This window comes from Anastrepha ludens, chromosome 2 (assembly GCF_028408465.1).
Source record: "Anastrepha ludens isolate Willacy chromosome 2, idAnaLude1.1, whole genome shotgun sequence".
Classification (NCBI taxonomy): domain Eukaryota; kingdom Metazoa; phylum Arthropoda; class Insecta; order Diptera; family Tephritidae; genus Anastrepha; species Anastrepha ludens.
The window spans coordinates 48766432-48779530 of record NC_071498.1 but is presented as its reverse complement, the minus strand read 5'-3'; the positions used below and the strand labels follow the sequence as shown (position 1 = coordinate 48779530).

Genomic DNA, 13099 nt, shown 5'->3' with positions numbered 1-13099 from the left:
ATTTTTATTGAATCACTTAAAGAACTTTGTATGCGTGACAAATTGTCTTTAGAATGTTAGTTTTTTTTTAATAAATGTGTTATGCTTATGTACAATTTAATTTATGAGTTTTTTTTGTTAAGCGACACCCTTTTGTTAAGGGAAGGACTTATTTGCTATATTTGAGGTTATGTAACTAGATAAGGTACTCTTTTTGTAAAAATGTCAGTATGGTTTCTTTAGTATTTTCTGGTATTTTGTGGCTTATTTTTACAATGAATACACCTCTTAATGCCCTATGTCCCACTAAGGATTGATGGCCGAAAGAAACGATTACACCTCTATGGTTTTAATCCACATTCTGTAAATTCAAATGCCTTTTAAAATGTGTAAAAAGGTTTTCAATCTTAAGAAGAGTTGAGAGAGGGACATTTAATATTCTTGCATAACCTTAAAAGGAGCACAAAATTAAATTCACACTTTCAAAATATCAAATTTTATAAGATCCAATTAATTTTCATTAGCACTAAAATCTTCTCAGAGCGGCCTTATTTAATCTTCTTTTGTATAATAATACAGTTTTTTTTTAATTTAAAGTTTCGGTAACTTTAAATTTAAAAAAAAAAGAAGCAAACACGAAACTTCAAAATTTTCGCATTTTCGGTATAAAAAAGCACTAAATTTATTGCGAAGAGCAAATGGTTGGCAATACTGCACAACTCGGAAAAACGTGACGTCACGCACTCTCTGATGGGGGCAATCTTCTTTTATATCATTCTTGGGTTATTTGTGTCATAGATAACATTTGTGTACTCAAATATACTCGTATGCTTGTATGTACGCGTATATTTCTTTTTATACAGATACAATAACAATGCGCACAATGCTCCACTTGTACAGAACTTTTTGTATTTTAAAGCTTATCTCTCTTGAAAGGTGTTTTTCAAAGGCGTTATAAAGCCAAAATGTGTTGAAAAATTCAAAAATTAATTTTCAAACTGCAAAAAAACTAAAATGACTCAACCGATTGGAGCACTTTTTATTTGCTATACATATATTTACTTTGAAACGTTTACTATCACTTTGCATTAATCGAATTCATCATTTATTTGCTATTACTATTAAATTTTTGAGAATAAAATGAGCATTTTTCCAAAAAATTGTTGTTTGTGTATATGTTGGCTGTGTGCAAAACTCCAATAAGCTGGATAAACGGGAATTATCAGGTAAAGCAGCAATGAAAAGCGTATGCACTCTAAATTCTATATCTGCTGTTTTGTTATTGTGTTGCTCGCTAATCATTTTTCCATACTTTGCCTTAACGGCAGAGCAGCGCAGACTGTATTCTTATTTCACAACCACCGTTTCTCTCTTCACAGTTCAAATCACCAATTAGAGGCACTCATTATTCGCGTTTCCAGTCAATAGAATATATAGATAAAACAAAATTCGCGGACAGAACTGAAGACGATTTCAGGAAATACGGTACATGTCATGTAAAAAAATGTGATAAAAAACACTTAAATATAATCTGAGAATACTGCGCGTAAAAGAATTAGAAGAAGTGGCAGAAGAAGGAAAGTAAAAGCATACTACGCCGAAGTACAATGGAGAGGATAATAAGGTGTGGCCAATATCAGACCGTTAGCCGGCTCTCAGCGTTATTAGACAAAATCAGTTGATGGGCTGACGTAACAGGGGCAATGAATCGGTTTGTTTACGAAAAAAACTAAAAATGTGTTAGTGATATATGTACGAAAAAAATTAACACCATCTCACTTAATTGCCGCCTGAACAACGATTGATTGGACGAGTGCGTGTGAGAACGATCGTGCAGAGTTCGGCTGGCGAATCAGCCCATGACGTGGCAGATTAAGTACCCCTCACAATTTTGTTTTTCGCCATAGTTATTGGCCAAACCGAATACATAAATCTATCATCCTTGGGTGGCACCTATCGTGGTACCGCTACTTTGCTCTCATCGAATTTGTATTCAAAGGTCTGCCTGTGTTGATGAAGTTTTTTTTTTGAAATTTGAAATCTTTATGAAACTATCAATTAAACAGTATGGACACCATTGATCCGAGATAGAACCGAAAGAGATTGTATGTAAGAAGACTTGCTGAGGTAGGAAACTTAGTTTAACTTATTGGCAGAAGTACGTTATTATTTAAACGTCATCTGCACTTCTAGTGTGCGAAAAAAAGTAGTAGAAATTTCAAAAAATATCAAATATCAAAAAATTACAGCTATTCAAAATAACACCTGTTATTGGAAAACCCTTTATAAAAAATTTCAAACAAATTCTTTGTTCAACTTGAATTTCCATCGTTAAATTCGAAGAACACACTCGAGCTTGACTTGTTTACAGTAGCACAGAAAACAAACTATGTGACATATCACGCTGAAATTTGCCATGTAAACTTATAACAGTCCTACCGAAAAACAAAAAATTTATGTTTGCCATATGTCATCCGCGGACCGTTTTATTGATAACGTCTCGTTCATATTTGAGCAGAAGGTAAAGTGGCTAGGTCAAATACCTAACATACTTATATGCGCCAGTCAGTTATTTATTTTTTATAGTATGCATATATATTTACTTTACTTATATTTACCTTTTTTTCAAGATGCCATGTAAAGGGTAATAATGAAGTACATTTCGAAATTGTAGTAGACTATTCTAAGGCAAACGTTTGAATACATAAAATAGTGAATAGTTCAATGTAGCAAAAATATGATGACAAATGTAAACGAAACAATAACAATACTGGATAAGGCAAAAATGCTACAGACCCCTTTTTTAAGAAGACTTTGTTTTCTAATGAAAAAATCGCAAAACATTTATGACAAATTTTTGGTCTTCAGCTGGAAGCAACTTACTTTGCTCATGAGGAATCTTGTGTCCAATGTCTACAAGTATGTTAATTCCCTCCTACAATAGTCGTATAAAGTTTATCAAACACAGTTGTGGGACAAATTTGGCGCCCACATTTTTTTTGTTAAAGAAAAAGTGACACTTTACTTGAACTCAAGATATGACTAAATTATAGATGGTTAGGTAAATAATGACAAGGGAATTTTGATAAGAGTTGCATTTACGAAGGATTGAGAAAGAGGGGAAAAAGTTTTCTCCTTCTTGCCTGATGATATTAAAAGAGTACTCAGAGTAGCTAATTAGTACTGTAATAAAAAATAAAAGAAAAACTAAGTATATTGGTTATTTAATTTGCATTAAAAAAAAGGAAAATTATTCAGCCCTATCATAGAATCCGTCGTAGACAGTTTTTCGTAGAAACTAAGAAATTTTAATCATACAATTCGAATAGCTCCGAACGCACATTCGAAATTCGTAGAGTAGCATTCACTGAATACACTCGTAACGTCAAATCTTACCGTTTCGTACAATTTTTCTACGACAACGTTAGACTAACGGACAAAAATTAGAAGTAGTAATAAAAAGAAAATTTAAAAGGAGAAAAATACGAAAGCTGTAAAATGTAAGTCCTATATTAACTGAACTATAAACAAAAAGGAATTTTTTAAGTATATGAACTTTTATTTGATTTTTACAGGTACAAAGTTGTAACAACACGTCAGCAGTATGCTAGTTTGTTGGAACTAATAAAGGAGAAGCCAGAAATTGCTCAGGGGTTCTCCAAATGCTCGAAGGAAGAGGTAGCCGAGTTTTGGCAAAATGTTGCGAAGCAGCTTAATAGTATAGGCCCACCTACCAAAGATGTATCAAGCTGGAAAAAGGTAATAAAGGGCTGTATATAAGTACATTAACCGTTTGCACAACATATTTTTATTTCAGGTGTGGTTAGATTGGAAGGCTTATATAAAGCGAAAATTGTCAGAAAACAAGAGGGAGCAAACAACAACTGGCGGTGGCCGCTATAAGCAGCACCACTTTAATGAGATGGAAGAAGAAGTAATCAGACTGACCGCTTTAGAGACCAGCACACACGGTATCCCAGGCACAGTAAGTGTGGGACTACCTGCTACTGTCGAGGCAGAGAATAGTGGACCCGATCCGGACGTATCCATGCTGTCGGATAACTGCAGTCCTTCTTTCACGAGACGTGCACCAACTGCCCAAAAGCGAGTCGGTACAAGTACTGCAGATCTTCTAAAAGAGCAGCTAGCGCTTCAAAAGGACTTCCAAGCAAAGAGTCTGCAGCATTTTGAACAGCAAGATATGAAGCTAGACAATCTCGCTTCGACTATGCAGAGAATGTGTTCGGCACTGGAAAAAATGTGCGACCTGAAAGCCGCCGACCTGGAAGAAACGCGTAGGCACCATAGAAATATGGAGTGCTTGAATGCGGCCAAAAATGAAATAAAACAACAAATGTTAGAAGTCGAGAATAAGAGCCTCGAAGCGTTGTCAAAAAAAAAATAATAATTCACATTTTTTATTGAAAACTATAAATGTTTACTGTGCCTTACTTGTATGTATATATGCATATATATCGTATTTACTAGGTATGGCTAGACTGGAAGGCTTATATTAAAAGGAAGCTAGCGGAAAACAAAAAAGAACAGTCATATATATAATACATAATACATATATGTAAGTCTTGCTATTTTTTAATTGAATACTATAGTCGTGTTAATGTTGAAGATATAGATTCCCTTATCCGAATAGCTGCATCAGTATATGTTGAAGGAGAAGGTTCACATGTTTGATTAAAATGGTTTTCTTCAACATTTTCTGAAAAATCATCAACCACGCGATAATGCATACAAATATTGTGCAATGCTGCGGCAACGTTCACTATTTGGCAAACCTTCAAGGGTTCATAATAAAGCTCACGAGCACCCAGAAGGCATCTGAATCGGTTCTTAAATACACCTATGGTCCTTTCTATAGTATTTCTGGCTTTTGCATGTATTTTATTGTAGTTTCCTTCGGCACTTCCTGTTGTAGGTGAACGAAAAGGTGTCATTAACCATGGCTCTAGAGCATATCCAGCGTCTCCTGTGGAATAAATAAAATCATTTTAGCAAAAAATTATTCAAACGGTCTATATGTGTATGCACATACCCAAAAGCCAAGTGTTTCGTTCGCCGTTTAGGTATTTATTTTCAAAAAAATTTCGCGCGCTGCTTACGTTCCAAATATGAGCATCGTGGTTGCTGCCAGGATACTGCGCATTCACGTAGCGAATTCTCATTTTATTATCGCATATCTGCAATAAATAAAAAATTAGAAAGATATTTGAAATATCAGTTTTTTCAAGACTTACAATCATAGCATTGATGCTATAGTACCCTTTACGATTAAAATACAGGAATTTGTCCTTAGCTGGCGCAACAATTTTAATGTGTGTTCCGTCTACACATAAAATCGCACCAGGAAATCCATATTTTTGATAAAAGTCCATCTTTGCTTGTCTTTTTTCTTCGTTGCTTAAATCCAGATTCACCCACTGAGGACATAGGTGACATTGAAGAGTGTGTAACACGTCTTTTAATACGCCACAAAATGTGGATTGAGCCATGGGAATGTCAAAGTCCTTTCCCACTCCATGCTGGTACCCACCCTCTGCAAAAAAACGTAATACGGAAGACAAACGCTGGAGCGAAGAGATGGAGCACGACCTCATTGAGCGTGCATTTCCATCTAGGACACTTAAGACGTACAAAAACGCTGCCTTATTCAAGCGGTAATTTTTAGTAAACCTGTTTCATAAAATAAAGTTAACCTATGAAGTTATGAAGTTATTCCTATACTTACATTGTGTCCTCGACATCGAGCGGATTGCTTGCGTCCCTTAATATTTTTCGTTGAATTTTCATATTCGCTCTACTTCTTTCACCTTCCGCCTCCACCAACATTATAGAAAATATCAACGAAGAATCCATAACACTTAAAAGCTTTGTTTTTCCAATATATATTGCAGTCTAATTAATTAAATTTATTTACGCTTGTCTTTATTGAAATTTTAATTTATTGCAAAACATTTGATTTCGAAATGTCAAAATTTAAAATATGCGTATGGCAACATCTTTTTCGAATTCACATGGGTTGCATGATAAAAAATTGCTCCGATTCGGAGCGGACATTTACATTCGGAGATTTGCTACGATGGATTGTGCGATAGGGCAGATTATCTTCTTGTAATACAAATGTAATATTTACATAATTTTTGTTTTCTGGATGACTAAATCAGATTAACTTTTTAATAAACTGAACAGGATTATATTATGGTAATTTTTTTTTTAATTTAGAGTGCTAATAATAGCTTTATTGTTTTTGCAAGAATGAAGAAAAATGACAAAAAAAAAATATAATATAGTAGTAATAATGTTATATTTATTTATTTACATTTTTTTCGAAGCATATCCAACAACAAAAAGACAAGTAAAGTCACATATTTGTTTTAACTTAATTGGGAGCTGTAAACAATTTTTGTAAAACTTAGCAATTAAATTCATCAAGTATTTAGTTCACCAACCTTTAAGATGGGTACCTCCTCCAGCACTTTGAAAATTTCCATTTCTTTTTTGTTCTAAAAATTCATTTATAACCTAAGGAATATCTTTTCAGTGTTTTAAGCTTAATAAAAAATCTAAAAAGTCTTTATTAAGTCAGTGAAGTGATGAGCGTCGAGCGAAAGATGAGTTAGAACGAAAAATTTTATCGCATTTTTCTCGAAATACGTTTTTTTCTGCGTTGTCGAATATAATTCAAAAAGTAATCAAGATATTATATTAACTTAAAATTTTACAGTGATATTCTTTAAAATATTGGCCTTTGCATGCATCATACCTCAAATTATAAAGGGTTTTCCAATAACAGGTGTTATTTTGAATACCACGCTATTTTGATAGATGCGACTTTTGAAGCTGTAATTTTTCGATATTTGGCAAGTAGAAACTACGCCATTAATAAAAATGGAACGATACACGCTTAAACAACGCATTGAAATGATTAAAATTCACTATAAAAATGTTGAAAATTTGGCAGAGACGGTTCATAAAACACGAACATTTTTGGGTCATCGTGAAGCACCTTGTCGGACCGCAATACAGAAATTGGTGAAAAAATTCAAGCTGCTGGGATGTGAAGAATAAAACCCGTGCACGTACCTCAAGAACAGCCGAAAATATTGCTATTATAGCCGAAAGTGTTGAAGAAAACCCAGGTTTGCTCATTCTTCGTCGTTCTTTGGAATTAGGTATTCCACAAACGTCATTACACCGTATTTTCCATAAAGATTTGGGTCTTTAGGCTTATAAAGTCCCGTTAACACTACAATTCAAGCCGGCCGATCATCAACAACGTCGTGTCTTTGCTGATTCGGTCGTTGAAATGCATGAAAATGATCCGGGATTCTATCGAAAAATCATCTTGAGCATAATTGCAATTTTGTTTCAAAACAAATTTCATTTAAAAACTGACAGATAGTTTGTGGCGTTGCCAGTTTGCTCATTTTGCAACAAATACCATACGTTTGCGTTCTTAAATAGGTACCACTAATATATTTATTAAGTTTTGTAAAATTCACTTTGCCAACTTTGATAAAATTATTTAAAGTTTTTTCTAAAAGATTATATTTAGCATTTAAAACGATTAGCGCTTTTACATACTTTCTCATGGTGATCGGAGTTAATTGGAGAATAAGTTGAATTTTTTCATCTGATAGTTTTTCTTGGATTTGAAGCAATAAGTCTGTCTAATGCAATGACCTAATTTAGAATAGCAAGATATTTACCTTGAATTATATTTTATTTTATCATCATATTTACGCGTTTTTCTTCTGTATTCACCAATTACTGCTGTTATTGAAGGAATGACAAAAAACAAAACATTGAAGTAACAAGAATAAATTTATTGTATTTCTTCTCTGAGATAAGTATCATATATCGTATATGTGTGTTCGTATGTACATCCATCCGTACGTATTTTTATAAGCGCATGAGCATACACTTAAATGGATTACATGTGTAGTGGATCTTAGCAAAATCATTGAGAGCGGGTACATATTGCGCTGGGTCATGATGCAAAGAATAATGAGATGGCGCCCATCGTGGTCCCGTTACTTTGCGCTCAGCGAATTTGACAACTAGTTACGTGATTTTAGCTCCAGTATGGCCAGATTACCATTTTCGTAACTCGATTTGTCATTTTTTTTTGTTATTTTTATTATTTTGTGTCTCGGAGTTTTAGTTCTTTCTTCATGACATTTTTCTAGTTGTTCTAATTAAAATGTCATGTTTATAATTTTGTAAAATATACATTTTTTAATAATTATTTAAACAATTCACACAGTTTTATTTAGCTTTACTTTTTTTTAACATCTGGTGGCATTGCCCGCGAGTGCAGGTGTTGTTGGTGTTCTTCTGCTTTCGGCAGTCAAATCTCTCTCTCGCTACTGCAGTGTTGCCTAGCTTTGGATATAAAAACGCATTAAAATGCCTATTCAAAGAAAATAAACCAACAAATTTTTATTGAATCACTTAAAGAACTTTGTATGCGAGACAAATTGTCTTTAAAATGTGCGATTTTTTAAATAAATGTGTCAAGCTTATGTACAATTTAATTTATGAGGTTTTTTTTAAGCGAGACTCTGTTGTTAAGGGAACGACTTTTTTGCTATATTTGAAGTTATGTAACTAGATAAAGTACTCTCTTTGTAAAAATGTCAGTATGGTTTCTTTAGTATTTTCTGGTATTTTGTTGTTTATTTTTACAATGAATATAACTCTTAATGCCCTATGTCTCACTAAGGATTGATGACCGGAAGAAACGATTACACCTCTATGGTTTTAATTCACATTCAATAAATATTCAAAGGCTTTTTAAAATGTGTAAAAAGGCTTTCAATCTTAAGAAGAGTTGAGAGAGGGGCATTTAATATTTTTGCATAACCTTAAATGGAGCCAAAAATTAAATTTGCATTTTCAAATTATCAAATTTTATAAGAGTAAACAAATTTTCATTAGCACTAAAGTCTTCTCAGAGATCTGGTCACATTGCCCATGATTGCGGTTATTGTTGATGTTTATGAATATTCGTTTCTTCTTTGAAATGTGCGTTAATAAGAAGAAACGGTAACAAACGTTTTAGTGAATATTTACGCAAAAATAAGATAATTCGTGAAAGTGTACTCGTATAAGTGAAAAATAAGAAAACATGAAATGTGCAGTGAAAAATTGTGCTAGTAAGAACCTCAATAAAGCATACATACATATGTTTATAATATTTCATTAAATTAAAGTTAAATGTTTTAAAATATCTATAGGAATAGTAACTGAGCACAGATCCACGGACTGAGTACACTGCCTCCGCCATCCATCCAGTGGCACCATCCGTTCAAGGCACTTCTCCTGGCGCAACTCCATCAGCACTATTAAAATCCACATTCACACATTGTTTAATCTTATCAGCGGCTGTGCAACAATATTAGACACTATAAAATGTGCAGATCCACGACTTGGTTGAACAATTTAATATGATTTGCAAAATATTTAAGATTTTCCCCACCATTTTTTCAAAATACTAAATTTTATAAGAATCAACTAATTTTCATTAGCACTAAAACCTTCTCAGAGTGACCTTTTATAACATTCTTTCTTTAATAATACAGTTTTTTTTAACTTACAGTTTCGGTAGCTTTAAATTAAACGCAAAAAGAAACAAACACGAAACTTCAAAATTTTCGCATTTTCGGTATAAAAAAGCACTAAATTTATTGCGAAGAGCAAATGGTTGGCAATACTGCACAACTCAGCAAACGTGACGTCACGTACGCTCTGAAGGGCGCAATCTTGTTTCTATCATTCTTGGCGCTGGGTGCTATGTAGATTAAAAGAGAGCAGAAGAGCGTGAATAAATAACAACAGAGAGATTGATAGAGAACACCAAAGTCGTTAATTGGTTAATTGAAGTAAACAAAAGTAATAAAGCATTTATTTTACCCCAAATATTTTAAATTAAATTATTTTTGAATGTTAGAATTATATTATTTACTTTAAATCGCGTCGCATGACCATGAACTTGATGTGATTTTAATGCGTTCACAAGCGAAGCTGATTACAAAATGAGGAGAATGAGATGTGAGATAATTGAGGCGTGAGTACTCTGAAGGTGAGCGTGAGGGTGTGCGTGATGTGTGAATTGTAAATTATTCACATGCACGACAATGGGTGTAGCCGTAGTTAAATAAATTATACTAAATGCTGATACAGTTGAATCTCTTTAAACGCAACTAAATTTTACTAACTGCATATAGGGGCAATTGCTAATTAATAGAGAAAAGTTGCATTTATTTCACGGACGTAACGTATAAAGAACGTCAACTATTCAGTGCATTCATATTTTATTGATATATTCAAAAATAGTATAATTTCATACAAAAATATGCATACTTCATTTAAAATAAGATCAGTATAAACAAAAATCAAATTTTCGTAAACAAATTTCCTTCTTCCTCTTGATTGACGCGATAGCCGCTTAGGCGATTTTGGCCGCGTTTAACAAAGCGCCCCTGTCTTTTATTTCTCGTGTTAACCGGCGACAGTTGGACACCCGAAGTAAAGTCAAATCCTTCTCTAACTGATCTTTCTAACGCAAATGAGGGCCTCCTCTTCCTCTGCTACCACCAGCTCGTCCGGCAACGAATACTTTCAGAGCAGGAGCGTTTGTCACAATTCAGGCGATATGACCTAGATCTTTATGAGCTGCATTATGCCCGTGTTACCGTAAGGCATATATAATATAATCTTCGCTTCTAGAATCTTCCTCTCGAACACTGCAAGGCACATCCCATCAGGTATTCACATTCTCCTTGCTTCTCGCCCTAGAATAGGACACGTATGATGAGAGGTTTCTGAAGAGTTAGTTTTTTTCGTCAAGAGATTACTTTACTACTCAATTGCCTAGTTAGACCAAAGTAGCACTTGTTACAAACAAATTTTTCCGTTGGATTTGAAAGCTGACTTTATTATCGGTGTTTATGATGGTTCCAAATAAACGAAGATTTGAAGTAGGAGTTTTGAAGTAGAATTATAGCTTTCAACAATGACGTGGGCGTCGATACGCGAGTTCAGTGACTGTTTTTTTTGATTACAGGAGGCACTACGTCTTGTCTTCGTTCATCACCAGACCCACTCGCTTCTTTATCCAGCTTAGAAAAGGGAGAACTAGTAGTGCGGTTTTTACGTCCGTTGATGTCGTTCTTGCAATAAATGGTGTCTCAGCGATTAATTTCTACAGTTCGCATAATCTTTTCCAGCACCAGGTTAAAGAAGCCACAAGACAGAGACCTACCATCTCTGAAACCTCGCTTTGATTCAGAAAACTCAGAGAGGTCTTTTCTATTCTAGGCAGATCCTTACACAAAGTATCGCACCTGTGATGTGTCAAAAATGATGTCATCTATAAACATGGTAGTGCTAAAGCTGAAGCTCCCACTCACCTCTGGTTAGTGATATCACTAAGGAGATCAAATTCGAAAGAAGTTCAGAATTGAACTGCACAATAAGTTGAGTAGACCTGCATTTGAAAAGAATCTCCAGTACTGTGCACTGCACTGGTAAGCTGATGGTTCGAAGACCCCAGAAGGCATAGGCGCCGGAATTTACGGCCTCAAAATCTAACGATCTGTGCCGATGGCTAGTTTTCCTGAAATCCTTACTGGGAGGGTACAACCAAAAGCGGTTTAACCCCTTGCCGTGCCATTTAGCTCGACGAAACTCGGACCCAAGTATTACGCGTTAACGCATGGTAAACAAATTAGAATAATATAAACTATGTTGTAATAGCAATTATGAGACTCGCGACTAACTCTGGTGGCGCACAGATAGAAACTAACATTCAATCACGACCCAGGCTCGTGATGTTTACGTTTGGCCCGAGGATCTATTCACGAGCATGGCTCGTCATATTCATGTTTGGACCAAAATTTTCAAATTTTCGTTAAAGCACGGCAAGGGGTTAAATAACTCATAACTCTCCCCAAGGATAATCTGAGAATGCTCATGGGCATCCTCACAGGCCACTGCAAACTGCGTAGTCATCTAACTCGTGCCGTTTCTGCGCCCAATCCCAGGAGACTCTAGGGCGTCTTCTCCTGGAATGCAACGCTGTAATGAAGAAGGAGAAGGTTGAGACATCTTGGCTAACTGCAGTCAGAGGAAAGGCACATACGCTCAATATAACCCTGCTCTAGCCTGAGTTTAATAAGGGAGCTGGGCTTGGATGGGGTATTGTGATGAATAGAGGGCATAAAAGGCCATTAGGTCGAAGTGCAAATCTCATTCATTCATTCATTCGAGTATCACACCTTCTATTACTGGGCGATATTTCTTTCCTGGCCTAAATCATATTTACCTAATAGGCTATGTCATGTTGTTGTTGGTAACACTACTTCACAGCCTTTTTTGCTTCGTTTGGTGTTCCTCAAGGAAGCAGTCTTGGACACCATTTGTTTGTTCTATTCATATATGATATTGGGCTCCGTTTTAGTTTCTACTCCGATTCTGCAAATTCACACTGTGACTTGGACAGACTTCATGGTTGTTATTGTAAAAAGTGGCTGTTGCTTATTGTAATATTTATTTATTTATTCATTAAACCAAGATTCATAGATTCTTCTAAATTAACATATTTTAAAGTTAATGGGCATTAAAAAAGGAGGTACAATATAGTTAAACCATTTAGATTAAATAATCAAAAAATTCAACAGGCGATCTTTTGAGAATGAAAAATCTATCTCAACAAATTTAGAGATTTTAATAAACTCAATTAAGGCCCCAGTAATAGGAGTATTTCGAGCATAAAAAGATGTTGCGAGAATAACATGGAGGAACTCCGAACTACGAATCGCTCTTTGTAGGTAGGGAGAGGATCCGAAAAGCGTAAAATACACAACGCGAAATGCAAGAATACTTTCTGTATTCGTTCAATTAAGGGACGGATAAACTGGAGCTATAACGCCTAACAAAAGTAAGCATGGCGTAAGTTTTGGTAATAATACCATTTATATGACTACCAAAAGTGAGCTTCGAGTCAAATATTACACCCAAGTCTTTAATTTCACTTACACCTGAGAGGGGCGTGCTAGATATGTGATAAGGGGTGTCAATACCAGTGACATGCTTAGAAAAG

The 13099-nt window shown here is 34.8% G+C and overlaps 2 protein-coding genes across 2 annotated transcripts; one reads left to right on the top strand and one right to left on the bottom strand.

Annotated features, from left to right (window-relative positions):
- The first annotated feature begins 3240 nt into the window (after positions 1-3240).
- Positions 3241-4588, top strand: LOC128857509 (uncharacterized). The gene is made up of 3 exons (XM_054093263.1): positions 3241-3479; positions 3555-3738; positions 3797-4588. Coding segments are annotated over exons 1-3 (774 nt in total). The 5' UTR covers positions 3241-3477; the 3' UTR covers positions 4385-4588.
- A 119-nt stretch (positions 4589-4707) lies between these two features.
- Positions 4708-5868, bottom strand: LOC128861282 (putative nuclease HARBI1). Its single transcript, XM_054099343.1, has 4 exons — positions 5232-5868; positions 5030-5174; positions 4838-4963; positions 4708-4772 (listed from the first exon to the last, which is right to left on the bottom strand). The coding sequence occupies exons 1-4, from the start codon at positions 5589-5591 to the stop codon at positions 4708-4710; spliced, it is 696 nt and encodes a 231-aa protein (XP_053955318.1). The 5' UTR covers positions 5592-5868.
- Positions 5869-13099: the final 7231 nt, after the last annotated feature.

Bases quoted from the DNA above. Each gene is read 5' to 3' on its own strand.
- LOC128857509 (XM_054093263.1), top strand. The intron at 3,739-3,796 runs GTAATAAAGGGC...TTTTTATTTCAG, and splicing joins ATGTATCAAGCTGGAAAAAG to GTGTGGTTAGATTGGAAGGC.
- LOC128861282 (XM_054099343.1), bottom strand. From the start codon at position 5,591: ATGAGGTCGTGCTCCATCTCTTCGCTCCAGCGTTTGTCTTCCGTATTA. The intron at 5,175-5,231 runs GTAAGTCTTGAA...TATTTATTGCAG, and splicing joins ATAGCATCAATGCTATGATT to ATATGCGATAATAAAATGAG. The intron at 4,964-5,029 runs GTATGTGCATAC...TTTATTCCACAG, and splicing joins ACGAAACACTTGGCTTTTGG to GAGACGCTGGATATGCTCTA.